The 17,720-nt window shown below is 36.0% G+C and overlaps 2 protein-coding genes across 3 annotated transcripts; both read left to right on the top strand.

Annotated features, from left to right (window-relative positions):
* The first annotated feature begins 6,506 nt into the window (after positions 1-6,506).
* LOC117336321 lies at positions 6,507-10,075 on the top strand. 2 transcript variants are annotated; one of them, XM_033896812.1, is made up of 2 exons: positions 6,507-6,635; positions 8,201-10,075. In XM_033896812.1, exon 2 carries the CDS (start codon positions 8,213-8,215, stop codon positions 8,969-8,971), a length of 759 nt encoding a protein of 252 aa, XP_033752703.1. In that variant the 5' UTR covers positions 6,507-6,635; positions 8,201-8,212; the 3' UTR covers positions 8,972-10,075. The 2 variants fall into 2 exon arrangements, with proteins under 2 accessions (XP_033752703.1, XP_033752704.1); XM_033896813.1 differs by lacking the exon at positions 6,507-6,635 and adding an exon at positions 7,728-7,805.
* Positions 10,076-11,029: 954 nt separating this feature from the next.
* Positions 11,030-14,281, top strand: LOC117336252 (protein NATD1-like). The gene is made up of 3 exons (XM_033896726.1): positions 11,030-11,403; positions 12,677-12,804; positions 13,990-14,281. Exons 1-3 carry the CDS (start codon positions 11,166-11,168, stop codon positions 14,110-14,112), a joined length of 489 nt encoding a protein of 162 aa, XP_033752617.1. The 5' UTR covers positions 11,030-11,165; the 3' UTR covers positions 14,113-14,281.
* The last annotated feature ends 3,439 nt before the right edge of the window (positions 14,282-17,720 follow it).

Raw genomic sequence — 17,720 nt, 5'->3', positions numbered from 1 at the left:
GTCTGTCGTGGGGATTTGTGTTGCTATGTCAATGATTTCATTCTCGTAAGCGTATACATACAACGTAGAGAATCACATACAAGACATATACCTATGTATTTATATATTGTTATGCAAGGGTAGTAAAAGACTTAAATTTGTCACTTATAAGTTTAGTATTTAACGTCCCATCCCATATGGTTCGAGGTATAATAGTAGTGCATGGTTCTGCATGTAAGGCATAAGCCTCCATTGCACGATCTAGAGAGGCGACTAAATTTGGGATATCATATTTTCTCTTTTTCTTCTTCCTAATCAATCGGAACACCTCTCCGTCTGAGTTTCGTAGAAAATGTCGAGGAGTTCCGATTGCTTCCTTATGTCTTCCTTGGCAATGCCTCACTTTTGTCCTTTAGTTGAGCGTTCGCCCCTATGCGGAAGGCTTTGGGTTCTGTCCCCTGGTCGAAACATGCTACTTTCGCTTAGTGCTCGACATTAAGCGGAAGTATCATGCTTCGCCAGTTGTCAATATAACGTGACTGGGTGGGGTGCCCTGCTGGGTGTCTTCGGCATTATGTTTCAGTGATGTAGCACTACAAAGTCGGCATCAGTTCCGTGCTATCATAAGGAGACAAATAAAAATCGCAGCCTCCTAACACACACGCATGCAACTCCGCCATATCCGGTCCCAAAGGAGGAGGGTAACACCCACTGATACCAGCTAACAGTCACCTCGAACTAATGTTCTAGCCTAGAGTCGCGAGTAGAGGTTGCAACCTAAATCGAGACTTTAAACCAGCAACATTAACATCATCAACACGTACACGCATGCATCTTTCTCACAGGGAAGACCGTCCTTAAATAAACTTCGATGTTGATAGGACGTTAAACAATGCAAACGCAAAAAAAAGCTCTGTGCGCGAGATACACTTCGTGTGTATTTTAGGAGGCTGCGGTATGTTCTTGTTGATGTCAGCTGTATAGTGCTATCTCACTGAAGCATACTGCCGAAAAGCGTTATATTGACAACTGGCGAACCAGTCGCCCCACTTCCTAAATGCTGATACTAATTCACAATTAACTACAAAATTAGATAGAGTATTGAAATTAAAAGTATTAGGTCTTTCAAAATAGTGCCTGGATAACATTTTTTTCCTATTTAATAATATCTGACGGTAATTACAGTTAAACAAATGATGAAGTGAGTCGTCTCAAAGTTCATTTTGATAACAACTGTTGCAAGTTTCTTTTCTCTGTGGACATTGTTCCACTTGCAATATTCAATCGTGCGAGAACACGTCAATATTTGAAGTAATGTTTCAGGAATTAGTCATCATGCAGTAACTACAGTTTATCTTTATCAGGGCAAGAATCAAAATACAACTAAAATATCCCATTCTGAAGATGACACATTATCATTTTTTACGGTTGAGCTGATTATCTTTGAAGCGATATTGCTGTTCTTTTTTTACGCAAGATTCCAAAGCCATACACTGGAGTGTCCGTGACGCAATCTATAGGTCTATTAAAATATGTGTGGGTTCAAGTCAACGAACTTTCACTGTATGTGTATTTTGCTTTCAAATAAAACGTGCAAGAATATTTACCTGGAATTACAAGTTTTCATAATAACACACATCATTCACGCAAAGACGGAAAAAACTCAGGCTGAAACTTTCTTGCTGTTGCATGATCTAAACAGATCATATGATTAAATAGAATATCATTACATACATATTCCCATACCCCCATCACCGTCACCCCATCCCACTCAACTCTCAGCGGCGAACCCAAGCTATATCCCATCCCTCCAAAACCACACAGATCGACCCTCAGCGGCGAACCCAAGCTACCACCTTCTTCCCATCCCTCCAAAACCACACAGATTGATCCTCAGTGGAAGGACTCCGTCCCACCCTTGACCGCCGTAACCATCATAAATATCATTTTTAAAACATGCCAGAGATTTTCAGGTGAAGTGGTTTCTTACTTCCCGTTTGATGTGCCACGGTAGTTTGTGATATATGACTACTTTGATAAGAAGATATTAAGGAGTATATTATCATGTTCTCTCCCATGGCCTTTTGTCGCAGATATTTCGTTTCGTGACGCCTTACCCACAATGCATATATCAGTGCTTTTGTTTATAAGCTTAAACAGCGATTAGGACTTTTTGTTTACGTCCAATGGATGTGATATAATAAAATCTGGCCAATGGCTAATTTTAGATAGGCAGCGTCCCTCCGTCGGGTCACCAGGTACATTTATACATACCCTATATGGGTGTCGGCTGTGGTCACTAAGTGCCGTGGGTAGTGGCCTTACCGAATGACCACTAATGATAGAATAGGTCAATATTGGAACAATACACTGACCACCAACTGACGTCAAACCACCTTCCATTGTTTACTTTGACCGTTGAGTAATATTAGCTAATTTGCTGCAGTCCTGCCGCCGCAATACACTCTACCGCGAGCGTGGATTCTGGGTCAAGGGTGGTGCATTGAACGAAGGCGTCTTACGTGGGGGGCCACTGTAGTGTCGAGAGGTTTCCGCTTTTGTCGTCTTTTTTTTTTTCGTTGCCACACTTAGGGCATCTTTTCTACCCGTCATACTTGAAGTTTTTGTGAACTATAGGCCGTTGACAGAATAGTGTGATCGGGGATAATATGATGGTGTGCAAAGTTTAAACAGAGCTATGCAAGATATTATTGATAGTTCAACATATACAATGGTAACCAATCCATCCAAGTTTTAAAGGAATCGGTAAAAACAGACTAAGAAAAGTCTAACGAAAGACTAATAAATTCTGAAATAAACGGTTGTTGGTGGGGGTAACGTTTCCAAGAACGCTCAAATCAAAATGGCACCCAAGAAAAGAAAAATACATGTATAAGCATTGCGCAGTTTTAAAGAGAAATAGTCAAAAAACGAAATTTGTTTTATCTCGGGACAAGATTGAAATACTGAAACACACAAAACTCAATAACGTTTCGAATAAAATTGTCCAATCAAATCGCCGCTCAGGAAACCTCATCACGCTTCAAATTCGGACGAACTAAAAGTTTATGCTGAACGGACGGACGAACGGACACCGCACAATGACTTTTGACGGATGTATCATATATAAATCCTTTATTTATACAAATTGAAGATCTTCAAGAATATAATGGTTTCAAATGATATAACTAAGTAATAATAATTACAAAACATAAATATTTAATCAAATAAGCATATTAAGCTGACATCAAGATGACTATCTTACTACTGTTACTGTTTAATTCCATATGGACAAGTCAGTGCAAAGACCGATTTAATCTCTATAAGGAGAAAAATACCCGCAAAGAGTACAGGACAAAGAGTGTAAAACCCTCAAAAGTCGTACCATTTTTATCTTGATTAGATTTTCAGTGAAGTTAACGCATTTGTAAAAAAAAAAATACAACTTGAATGAGCAAAAATCTTCGTCGTTCAAATTATTTTAATGTATCATTTATTCTCTCCAATTATGCTTGTAGATAGCGAAAACATATGGTGGCTCATGTGTGCAATGTCGTCCTTTCGTCTTTTCGGGGTTAAAAGACGAAAATTAACAAACCTTAATTTTCGTCTTTTCGGGCGAAATGTCGGAAAGTTTTGTTAGTTTTCGTCTTTTCCCCCAGTGCAATGTCGTCCTTTCGTCTTTTCGGGGTTAAAAGACGAAAATTAACAAACCTTAATTTTCGTCTTTTCGGGCGAAATGTCGGAAAGTTTTGTTAGTTTTCGTCTTTTCCCCCAATTTCGTCTTTTCGGGGCGAAAAGACGAAAGGACGAAATGGCAGCGTAACAAATACGCCAAGGAAGTAGACATCTGCTTGTTCGTGTTTTCGCTTTGGACCGTTCGTTTTTTGTTATTACACTTGGCATATTTTCAAAAATACAAGATATTGACATCTGTATCAAGCTGTTGTGGGGATGATAAACAAAATATATCAGGTGATCTGGTATGATGAAATTTTACGTTAAATGCCATCTCACACTGACAGTATCAGTTTCGTGTTTTTAAATATTTGCGGTATCCGTAACAATGTATACCTTGATTACCTTCAGTACACACGGGGAAAGTACACTTAATACATGTATATATATAAACATTACTTACATACTTGTGATGTTACCCGATGCTGAAAGGGTGTTGGAATGTACACATACGACAAAAATGTAGCATCAGTTGTCAATAACTGTAATTATAGCGTGTAACTAACATATTTTCAATGTTACACGATAAAAATATAATTATCAAATTTCCATAAGTTGAGGAAATTTACATTTCTACGAAGTTCTTTTAAAAATGAAGTAAATCTAAATTTAAACTACACTTGCAAAGGGTCATTGTAGAATTACTTTAGATATTAATATCATTCGTAGTCATTCTTGAAATCAAAGAATTGGGGAAGTTATAAGTTCTGTGTAGTTCTGTTAATTGTACTTTTGAATATCAATATTGTAAGAGGTCATTTATGAAATCGATTTCGACATGTCTTTGATGATATTGACACGGAAGAGTCGAGATGTTTTCTCTTTTTGTATAACTGACCACATATCTAATACCAATATGTGTCTTTCCGTTTCGAAACCACAGAACGAGCTTGCTGTTAAACTACTACATCTTGATTGCGGTCTTCGAGCGGTTTGTAAACGGTAAGAGACTCAATCGGACTTTGTTTTCACTCGTAGCAACAACTGCGATCAAAACGCCCCACCCTCGGGGTACTGGCAGCATATGTTGTCAACTCTTCACCGCATCCTGCGTCATTGAAACCACACTATTGGCTTGAGGTTTATAAATGGGTCAAGTACCCGAGGTCGGCTGGTTATCTCTGCTGGGGCAGAAATCCTCCTTTTAAGATTTGTACATTTAACAATTTGTTCAAGATAAATAATTTAAAGAACACCGTTTATAGTATTTGATCTTACAAGTCAAAACGGTTGCGAAATTAGAGCTGAAAATAGCCGGAAATTCCAAGTTTTCTGTTCACGCCATACCTTGTAAAACAGATCTATCCGTCTATCTTATAGACTGATTAAATTGTCGATTAAATCGCAGAGAACTTAATCAAAAACGGAAATGACGTCATGCATACTCTTTTACTCATTCGGTCACAGGGCCTCGTTATTCAATTGTGTTGTTTTTTCGTGTTTACAAACAATAAGCTCTTTACAACTATTGAAGCAATAGACCGTCAACTTCCAGTCTCTGTAATTTTTCTTGCCACTTATTGTCTTAAATTATGTCAATGGTGTCTTTACTTCGATAGAAATCAAATACTCATTGTACAAACATTTCTGTTTCCTTGACGGAATAAAAGTTCTTTGTCGGTCTAAGACGTCGACAGGCTCTTTAAAAAAGTTTAAACCAAACTAGAAATCTTCTTTTATGAGTAAACGACTACAATATCTTCATGAAATGTTTATCCATAGAACAAGCGATATTGCCCTTTCAGAAATTATAAAAATCGGCGTTATCTATGAGGCTTCTTTTTACTATTTATCCACTATTTTTAGATATCAAGAATTATTTCTTTGATATCAAAAATTATCTTTAGATGTAAAAAGTAGGTAATGTTTACTATTCTTTTCTATATCATAAATTGTTTAGGCGCCTCTCCATTATGTGTTCAGTATTTTTCTAATAAGAAAATTGCGTATGATTTTTTTTCTATTCGAATTCTTGATATCAAAAAATCAAAACGGTTCCTGATGTAAGAATAATGAATAGATATAGTCAATGACGTCATGTTAGCATCATTTTTTTATACGAAGAAATTATTTTTTATATCAAGAATTGAACAAACAAATGAAATTAAACAGTAAAATCGGGCTGAATAAACACGAAGATAGTTCAACTCTGTACATGATATGTACTGCAAATTGTCTGTTTTTGGCTGTACATATTATACAGCCGATACGGATATACGTGTAATTTACAGAGCTTGAATGGGTACACCTGGCTTACTGATGCGAGTGTTATTATCACACGATACAAAAGTACCGTCTGTATTTAATTGTCCGATTTAGGTGTATATGTTTCCGAAATATATATTGAAAAAAAATCACTTTAATGCTATACATGTGTAAAGAAGATACAATTGTATATAGCAAAATGTGGTGCCTCATGTTGTGTATTTCATATGCTTCTTTTGAGAATAATAAAATTGAATGAAATTATTGCGACGCATGATTTTTATATCGGTGAAGATTTACAAAGCAAGATACATAAAGTTTAGTGTTTACGTGGGATTTGTGGTTGGAGTTTTTATTGACTTAAACTATTTTATGGTGTCAAATTATCTTCGGTCAGGTGCGAACTGGTCAGAGTAGGTATGTAGAGTCAGTTCCTAACAGGTAGGGATTTTACCTGTACCCAAACACACTCGGCGGTCCGAAAAGTGCCCGTATGAACATGAGTCAATTGGAATTACCCGCATCTCATGACGTCATAACACACCACGAGACCCGTGAATATAGTCTATTTCGATAACTAATTTGCATATGATAATAACCCTCGGGTATTTAATCAAATGTCCGACACCAAAACATTAAAGTTGTGAAAAGAAATAGACGTTAAGGCTGTGGACAAAACACTGAGTGATTTTAAATCGTGTCACAGAAAACTGGTAAGTTAATGAATTTTTAAAAGTGGTTTAGATTTAAAATCAATGCATCATATATTGCGCCATTTATAAACACCAAGTAATATTATCTTTCTTCAATAACCTTTTTATCAATTTACTTCCAATATAAAATATTTTTTAGTATAGTAAACATAATATCATTCACTTGATATTAAAAATATAACATACATTCTCATGTCACTGTTGTCGTGTATTTGTTATAAGATAAAATGTATGTCTTGTAAGCTGGTCTATAACTTAAAATTCGAATTCTGGTAAAACATTGCTTTAAATCGAATCCGTATTTAAAACGTCGTGTTTAAAAAATGAAATAGCACCCGTAAGATGCATAATATGAGGAGCAGTACAAGAACACAATGTGCTATATATTTTTCTTTAATGAAAACTAACCAGCGTATTAAACAGAAATGCCGGTTTCTTGGGTATGAAATGCTACCTATCCGGGGCGGTGATTGTTTTTAGTGATACTAGTATACTGTATGGGTGGACTAGCTTAGCTGTCGGTTTAAAACCTAATAATTATCCAGCAATTTTTATAGGGGTGATGTACAGTGAGTTTTTGTATGGTAATTTGAAATAATGAGATTTTCTTTTTTACAATAAACATTGCGATTTTTGCCAAAACGTTTGATTTATAAATATTTTAGAAAGGGTTTTACGAAAGCTATGACAACGTGTGCTTTAACAACCTGATTGCTTTAAATCATGTAGATGGAAATTCAAATTGGTAACCGGTAAAATAACGTAAAATATATGTCAAAACAATAGTCCTCGCCGTTAACGACAGCACTGGCTGGGGAGGCTGAATAGTATCCCAGGTTGACTATGATGTGTAACTACGTACCACAAGTATCAATATATAGACATTATTTCATTTAAAACACAAATACAGTGACAGTATGTTAAGACAGAACGAGACTGGGTACATATTAGCTATGGGGAATCCCAAACTGGTACTCCCAGGGAATCATAATTGTATACAGGTCACACTAACTGAAGCGTGACTGTAAAAACCTAGTATGCGATGAGCAAACATAGGAAATGGAGTACGTGACCGATTAGGAGGTCAGGGATCGGATATTGTGTCAATTACGACAATGAAAATACACATTTTCAATTTTCTACCTGTTGATTTTATTTGTTTACTGTCTTGTGAGTATATATGTACAAGTGGATCTATATATGGTAATGTAGGTAATGTGGTTACACAAAAGACGGGAAGTATTATACTCGTCGCATCACCATCTCATTGAAATCAGCTGTAACATATGGCTACGTTTACTAGTAGATTTTAATCAGATTGGTCGCATCACAGAATACATGAAGTTTGTTGAAATTTTGAATGTTGAAATTCCTTATTTTCTTTATTTTGTTGTTGTTGTTTTTTTATTGTTTGTTTTTGTTTTTAAATGTTTTTTGTTTGTTTGTTGTTATTGTTGATTTTTATTCTTCCTTTCATATATTTTTACTTCATTTAATATCGTTCATCCTATAAAGTTAGATAAGGTAAGACTCCTAAATTGAAACATGGTTTATTCTATTTCCAGGTCCACGTAACCATGGAGTTTTTCCTCAATGCCTTGCGATCCAGATGGTACCACCGTTACAGCGTACAGGACCCTTCCCCACCGGAACCTGTCCAGACCGTGTCTTGTATATCTCTCACTGATCTATCGGACAAGAAAGTCCGTCCAGTGTCCGTCCTATCTGAACCTGGATCGTCCGTCTTCAAACAGAAAACTAGGGGATCAAAACGCCCCATTTCGTCTGCCTCTCAACTTTCATGGAACTATGAGTCGGAGCTAAAAGTGGGAAACAGCTCACTCAGTTTATCCGATGGCGGTTATTCGTCCATGAATGACAGTTTGGAGTCTCTGACACATGCCGACAGTATACAGAACAGGTCTTTGCGCATATGGAGAAAGCGTCGTCCGTGGCTCGCAAACAAACATCGGATGACCGGACATAACAGCGACAACTCGACATTAATGGACAAAGGTTCGTCAGAAAGTATTCTGGAAAGTGTCGAGGAGAAATTGAATGAGAACGTCCCAGAAGAGCCCCGCTTGCCCCAAATCCGACCCCGATCTGTTCATTTCGATTCGTCACTGTCCGATTTTAGTGAAGATGACGACAAAGAAAACAGAAATTCAGACGAACTGAAGGGATCTATCATTAGCCTATCGCGACAGAGTAGTATCCATTTGAAGTCGTGGCAGATGAGACGACAGAGGCGCGCATTGAAAAATATGAGCAAGCGGACGAATCGACGTTCGAACCTCGATCTCCGCTTACACACACAGGAACGACAACCGTGATCTGAGATTTGATCCGCAAACTGCCCAGGTCAACGTCAACGACTTACACAAGATCCACAGACAGACTTTGTATTTACTGTATCGACTAACACAGATATACAAATCTTATATATGCCAGTTAATTGACCGATTTGGATTTCCAATTACGAAAATCCATGACTTCGAAAAACAGATTTAGTTGAAGTAGAATATCGGTCTAGAGAAATCTGTCTAGATCTACTTCTGGATACAAACTGATGTACAGAGATGAAAATTTGACGTATACATATACATGTATACATTTATATTAATTAAACGTTTCATTTTCCCACACATAAATAAGTTAAATAGTTGCTTTCATATATTGTAATGCATTGCGTTTTACTGTATTAATCTTTGAAATGGTGATATGTGTAGTCAATCTAATAAACATGAATATCCGCTCATCTACAACACATTCAACTCCCACTCCAATATTGGAACGCGGGGGTAGAGGGTAGGATATAGTTTGAATTACATGATAAAACATGTTAATCCTTGCTCATTTCGTGAACACCCTTTGGTGTATATTTCGCAAGGACTGGTTGGTCTATGAAGTTGGTTCTGAACTGAAGTTGAAAATGAAATGGTATTTTTGCGTGCACAAGTTAGAATGTCATATCTTCATGAATTTATTTTCGACTTTCACCATGAAGAATATCCTTGTTTGCTTGCTGTAAATACAATCAATGTACATATTTACCATTCCTTCTAGTGGTCACTGGGATCATACAGATATGTATTGCATAAAATATTGTACAATTGTGTTAACTGTGCGCCATGTATCATTGATATCATATACATGCATATGTATATGTGTGACCTCTTGTTACACACGCTAGTGTGTCAGGGGGATTTGAATTAGAACGTGAACATTGAGTTAACGTGCGCTGAACGAGACAAAGACACTAGTTACGTGACTTTGTGATGTGTATATATTATTTCATGTGTTTTTATTGTTTTATACTGGTATTGTGCATTGTTTAAATTAATGAGAGAGAGAGAGAGAGAGAGAGAGAGAGAGAGAGAGAGAGAGAGAGAGAGAGAGAGAGAGAGAGAGAGGGGGGGGGGGTATATTGTTAAAAAAATAAAACAATTTGTTGTTAAAATATTTGTTTCTGTTTTTTCTTAATCATTAAGCATTCAGGACGCCTGACACAGACAAACAAACAAACAAACAAACAAACAAACAAACGAAGAAGAAGAAAATATTTTGTATGGCGCTTCAATATGGGCCAACAAGCGGTGATTAATGTAAGATGATATAGATCTAGCTTGTTTCGAAACTGTAATTGTGAAACAGATAAAGTTTATAATTAAAAATGCAAAAACGAGCCCGTGTTTCCCCTGAATTACCATCATATAAGTTGTAATAACTTGTGCCCAATCCTGTTGTAAATTTATTACAATAAAATACGTTTAAACTAAAATAAAATTACCATCAAAGTACATCGCTATAAGTAAATGTTGGGCACACAAAGGACATATAGTAAACCATTATTATATATGTATACACAGAATATATAATGGACGTAGACATCTAGAATGCCTCTACCATATCCATGATCTCATTAATTCATTTCACTAAATATGTATTTTAATGATTACTTTCACTTCTAGTTTGTGACTAGCTAAATGATCATAACTGTGGTCCAAGTTTTTCTGTCATCTATTTGATTTCAAAACCCCTGATTTTTTTTTATATATTACCTATGTGTCCAATTAAAATTAGACAAGATGTTGCTCCTGAAATGAACCTACCAAGACACCCGAATTCGATTTATAATGACTAATGAAAATATCAGTAAGGTAGTGAAAGGAATATAATAAATTTCAAACTTAAATATTCCTTTCACTATCTTCTGTGCATCCAAATTAAAGTTTAATTTATAAATTAAACGAGTTTTATTGATAAGACGATGTTTGATTATAGTTTTCTCAAATCAACTTATTGCGTCTCTCCTGATGGTGAAAACAAGGTTCGCTTCATGATCTCTTAATTTCCTGAGTGCAGTAACATCCATTTGAAATTATAACTTCCGGTAACAATCGAACCGACCTGAATATCTTTCGTTTGTCAGCTGATAAGATCCAAATGACGATTTTATCTCGCTGACAACCCGATAGGAGCTGACTGCGCTAATACTTTATTTGTGTTGACCATTATAGACATGAAATGTCTTACAGAAACTTAATCAAACTCTTACCCACGTTTGGAACAGACCGAACTCTGATTCGTTGCCAGCCATCGTTGACGATGAGCCAGTCTAGAGCTGGTGTATCGAGCACTGTTGACAGTCCTCAATCCTCAGGAACGGCGGATCCATCGGTCTCAGAAAAGAAGGACGACGACATGCCTTTCATTGTAGGACACGACAAAAAGAAAAAGTGCTTCTACATTAATATAGAGCTTGGTAATAATCAGACTGTTATCTTGTTATAGATTCTGGTTTATAACTATTTATATAGTACGGTACCATTTAGCCCGAGTTTCCTCTGGCCCTGACACCAGACATGGTGTAAAGGCCAGAGGAAACTCGGGCTAGGTACCATTTTATCAAACAGAAATCATGGGGACATGTCTAGTCTTATATTGATAAAATTAACCAGATATACATGTAGGCCTCTGTGCTGAACGGTATGTTCACTTCATCATGGTGTTTGAAGGCCCATATATATGTAACACAGGGGGAAGGCACAGACCTACGTCACAAAACAATAATTGTCAGATAAAAAAAAATAGCCTCTCCCGAGTATGACCCGTCCCATATGTAGTCGTGGGATGGGTCATACTCGGGAGAGGCTATTTTTTTTATCTGACAATTATTTTTTGTGACGAAGATCCGCACCTTCCCCTGTGATATGTAAGTACTGGTAGTGATCCTATGCATTGGCTGGCTTCTCTATATAGACTATATAACATATCTATCTAACAGCTTAATCCGAAGGTTTCGGGTCTTTTTATCAGCATTAAAAAAATAATTCACAAATAAAAATGTCTGTTAAAACTGAATGCTTCGGACTGTCTAGCCACCAGCCCAAAGAACAATAAGTTGTGACACATACCACAAGTGCCTAACTCATTTTATAAAATAATAACATGTAAGAGTACATCTAATTAATTTATATGTACTCTTATGATAAAACGAGTCGGGCACCTGTGCACATACAAAATGTACTATGAACAGCTTTATTGATGTCATCTTTGACAGCCATTAAAGAAGACCTACATACAATGTACTTTATAATCGATATCTGACCGGTAATAATTAGGCCTACCACAAGTTAGATAGCTTTAAAATGCTCAGTGACACAAAATGAGGATATTAGTGAAATATATCCCTGTTTTGTGTACTGTATTTGAGTATATTTGAGTAAAAGTAAAGTGAGAAAAAATTGTAGAGATATTTACACCAGTTATTATTATGGCTGCTACAGGGAGAAAAGAGCCTCCTGTTAGCCTAAAGCTATGATGCTACAGCAAAGAATAAATATATATCAAATTATACTCGGCAGTAAATTTCTTTGGAGAATGACTGTTACTGAAACTTAAAGATGTCATAAAAATGGACATGGCTTAATGAAGACCAAAATAAATTCTGATCCATATATAATTCAAAAAAAGAAATATAGAAACAGGTCAGGTGACTGTACAGATAAAAAAAAATCTGGATATTTTACAAACAGATGGAAAGAGAAGAAAGGATACTGCTGTTTTGGAGTATGATTGGATCCGGCCTGGTTTTGTAGACCTGTATCATACTGGGGTACCCCCAGCCTATAGAGGACAGGGTATAGCAAAGATATTGGCTAAGGTAAGATACTTTACATGTGTTATAAACATTCTGGTCAAATACAAGGTACTGCCCTGTTACTTTTGGCTGTGATTTGTCTGATTTTGTTTGAACATTTAGGTTGTAGTGAATATGGTTATCAATGTAATTAGACTCTGGTGTTTTGTCTTGATGCAGTGATTTATTTTCTACACAACTTTGTATGCCTAGTATTTGGTCAGGTGGTGTAGTGGTAATGCCTTTCAACTAGGTATTTCCCCTGATTGGACATGAAAAGATCAGGGGGTCAGACACTGTTATATTCTGAATGCACTCTAGTCCGAAGGCCCAATAGTCTGAAGCCCTGATAGTATGAAGGCCTGATATTTCGAAAATGGGTATTAAGACATTATTACATGTTTGATAGTAGTTTTGATAAATATATTTATATCAGCATTACTAGAAATTTTTTTCACATTGTTTTTTTTTAAAATCTTATTTTTAAAAATCATTAATTAGTTTATTACAGATTCAATGTAACATGCTTCAAAGGAAACATTCATGGATAAAGACTTGGGTAAAATAAGAATCAACAGAAATGGCGTGAATAAAAAGAGAGAAAAAAGTCATGCATGGCATGTGTAGAAAGTGTTTTTATGAAATGTTCACTTTAAAACAGGTGTCATTTATCAGAAAACACTTAAACTGTCTTGTGAAGTGTAACATTTCAAGGACACAATATCAAAGATTATACTACTGATCCCCACGCTTTTTGATATAAAGATGTTTTCTTTCGTTTTTCAATTTTATTTTTTCATATCATAATATATTCTGTAATACTCATTATTCACATGTTATATTCAATTGGAAACCATTCATACATGCATATAACAATTTATTCACGCTACAATATTACCTGACTATCAGGTCTTAAGACTATTGGACCTTAGGACAATAGGGCATTCAGAATATGAGGCAGTCACCGGGTCACTTGCCTGACCATGTGGGTTTTTTTTCTGTGGGTACTCTGGTTTTCTCCCTCATTAAGACTCATTACATGCTTATATCTGGGCAAATAGGAATGATTACAGTTGACATAACTTGTTTTCATGGTGTTTCAAAATATAGTAAAAATCCAGACTCCTTAATAAAATCGTCAAAATTATATTATGCAAATACTCTACACCAAAAGCGGCATTCTAAATCTTTATCCATTTTCTCATACAGGCAGCACTGGAACACTTTGCAGCAGAAAATGCCAAAATGAAGCTTAGCTGTTCCTATCTTCACAAATATGTCCAGGAAACTCGCCTACCTCGTGTGTGGGACCTTGTGTGTTGGGATGAGTGACAGCTACAAATTGATGTGTTCTTCCTCATGTATTCAACAACATCAATACCCAATCACAGATTACCCAACATGTCTCACCGATACCTTATCACAAATTACCCACTATACCTCACTGAGACACCCTCACACATTATCAAACATGTCCGACACCCCCCCCCCCCCCCCCCCCCCCCCCCCCCCCCCCACACAAATTACTCACTTTATCTCATCCAACATGTCCGACTGACACACCCCCACAAATTACCCAACATGTCTGACTGATACACCCTCTTAGATTACCCACTATATCTCACTGACACACCCTCACATATTACCCAACATATCTCAGACACACCCTCACAGATTACCTAACATATCTCAGACACACCCTCACATATTACCCAACATATCTCAGACACACCCTCACAGATTACCTAACAAGCCTCATTGAAATACCCTCACATATCCTCAGTAATGCACTCTCACCAATTACCCAACATGCCTCACAAAAACACCCTAAAAATTGACCAAGATATACACTAACTGTTTGAAATTCCCTATACCACAGCTCAATATTGTTTGTCCCAAAATGACCTTGGTCATCGACAGGCTGTTGAAACAATTGATTAATTTCACATTACTCAGCATGCATCATGTACATGTACGCCCTCACAGATTACCCAACGAGCTCTTAGTAACACCCTCTCATACCAGGTAAATTACCCAGCATGCCTCACTGGCACACCCTCAGTCACTAACACCCATACATTACCCAACATGGTGCTTGTATTGGTGGTGTGATGTATATATATGTAGATCTGTTGAAAATGCGAGAAAGTGAGATATAACTGAAATGGTATCCTGGTATGGCGGTATATCTATCATCAAATCTGGACCTGGTTCTTGACAACAGTACCAATTAACCTACTTTGTAATTAATTGATGTTTACACGATGCAGTGTGTATATATATGTCTCTGTTAAGATGGGTATGATTGAATGGATGCTTACAATATAAACATATTTCTTGTTTATGCTTAGCAATGTGGATTTTGTTAAATAATGAGACTTTTAAGAATAATAGCATTTTGATGTCGCTATTAGTATTAAAGCAATCCAATGTAAAACTTATTTTGTATAGCAAAGGGACATAACTCGCACAGGACTGATCAGGGATGTGAACAACAATTTTTATTTGAATTATAAATGTTTAGAATCAATTGTTCTATTATGTAATAAATGATTGTTGAATTGTTCTTACAATTGTTCATTTTGATTGGATTTCTAATTATTAATAAATGCAGTACATTTAACAGATATTCAAAAAATTCAGTAAAAACGACACCCTGGTGTTCATTATAAGTTCATGACCAACACTGAGGGTGTCATTTTTTTTACCTAATTTTAATCTGGCCTCCCCTATCTGATTATGAATTCATAATAAGTCAGTTCATCATTTCCAAATAACAGTATACTAATTATATTTAGTACACGGAGTTGTGAAAGAAGACGACAAAAAAAATGTTAAACTGTCCATGAGATTTCTACTGCGGAACTTCAGGTAGTCGCACTCCATTGAGAATCGGTAAAAAGATGTCAGATAGCAGTTTTGTTAAGTCTGGATATTGAAGAGCCACATTTTATCAAGTCGGTGAGTTCCAGAGGCTAATTACAAAAGGCAAAACGATTTCTTATGTAAACTTATATAAATGGTGTAAGAGGTCTATAGAGACTAGAGGCAAACATCCACCTTCAGCGAATAAGAGAGCATGGGCAATACCAGAAAAAAAAAATGCAGTTTGAGTCACAAGACATACAAAGAGGCACACTTTAGCCAAGTTTTTTTTAACTTTTTTATCGTGTCTCAAATACCTTCATGAAATTGTACTTCTGTTCTCTTTGTAATCTATCCTTGTCCACATTTGATTCAAGCTTATGTTTTCCATGCGCCTTTTAGTTAATTGTAACGGGAGTCTCAATCGTACAGCCAACAATATGATTCGATACAAGAAGCTTTATATCACGTCGACCTTATGGCAATGGGTAACATAAGTTCTCAAGAGCTTGTACTTCGACAAAACCCAATATGCCGAAATTCGTTTGAAATTAGATACTGTTCATCCAAACGGGCATAAACGTCTAGTCTTATATTAAAAAGATATCCAGAAATACTAGTATACATGTATATCGACTTTATATATAAATAGTTCTGGCTATTTTTTAATATAAGACTAGACATGCCCCTGTGGTTCATCGTGTTATAAAGCCACCTCACTTCTGAGAAATATTAGTTGAATAGTCGTTTTAAAATTGGAGAATTTTGTTTGTATCGAAATTCACAATAACATTACCTCTTCCTTTGTATGCCACCATTTTCCTGTCGTCAGGAGGTTGTTTGGTTATTCACTGAGCCATTTTGTCAATCCTCTCGTTCAACATTCTCGTTTTACGAAAGCCTGTTGGGACCATTTTCGTAGAAGAAAATAATAATTTTTTTCGCGTTATTACGCGAAACTAACGCGTTATATCGCGAAACTTTCGCGTTATTACGCGAAAGTGACACGCTATATTACGAGTATATATTTTACAATTATCGACCTGTTTTCAGGTGAATATGATGATTTATAAACTCGAGAAAATGATATTTCCCGAGGTCGAAGGTCATCGTATTCCCCCTGAAAACAGGTCGATAACTGCTTTATTATATGACAAAACTGCAACATTTTCATATTACAGAATGAATATCATTACCTGTCATAGGATTGAATAAATAATAGTGATCGACTGGAGAAAAGTTCAAAATGACAATTGATAAGTCAAAGTCAGCAATGAATTTAGACTTCATTATTTATTATTGCTTAAAATTCAACAAAATATGTTGTTACGTAATAACGCGAAAATAATATTATTTTCTTCTACGAAAATTGTCCCAACCGGCTTTCGTATCGTTTAAACTCTGTGACAGTTGAAACTTTCAAATATGTTTGCCGTTTTATGCAGACGACACTAGGCCTAACTTCACGATTTCACGCACGCGCACATTCCTCTGACGATTTGCTACAATACACTGGCAGGTCAAAAGTCTTTCCGCACATTTCAATTTTTCTATATAATCTTACCATTTAAGGTTATTTTTCAAAGATTTTTCCAGGAATAATTAAGGGGCTGCTTTTAGCAAATGTTTTTTTTATGCTGAAAGAGTTTTTAGTTTAAACATATTTATTGTCAAAACATAGACACGGGATTAGGCACAAGTTACAACAACTTATCAACGCCTTCTCCCAACATATATACATTGTATTACAAGGCATAGTTACATTTACATGCATAAAAAATGATATGACATACGGTTTACCAAATAAACTGATTCAATTACAAAATTCAAAGTCTATTACTGGATTTGATAAAACATTGCACATATCTAACGATATTTCTATTAAGGTCAACGGAAAGTTGTGAGTTTCCATTTAACATAACTTCTAAACTTATTGTAACATTAAGATTATTTAGGTTTTGTAACAAAATATGCCTTTCGTTAGTAAAACGGTGACATTCCATAAAAAAGTGAAAGGCATTCTCACAAGAGTTTTTATATCAGTTGATAATATTTTCACTGTTTCCCGTTGTCAT

The sequence above is a fragment of the Pecten maximus genome, chromosome 10, assembly GCF_902652985.1.
Source record: "Pecten maximus chromosome 10, xPecMax1.1, whole genome shotgun sequence".
NCBI classification, from domain to species: Eukaryota; Metazoa; Mollusca; class Bivalvia; order Pectinida; family Pectinidae; genus Pecten; species Pecten maximus.
This window is presented reverse-complemented; position numbering and strand designations above follow the sequence as displayed.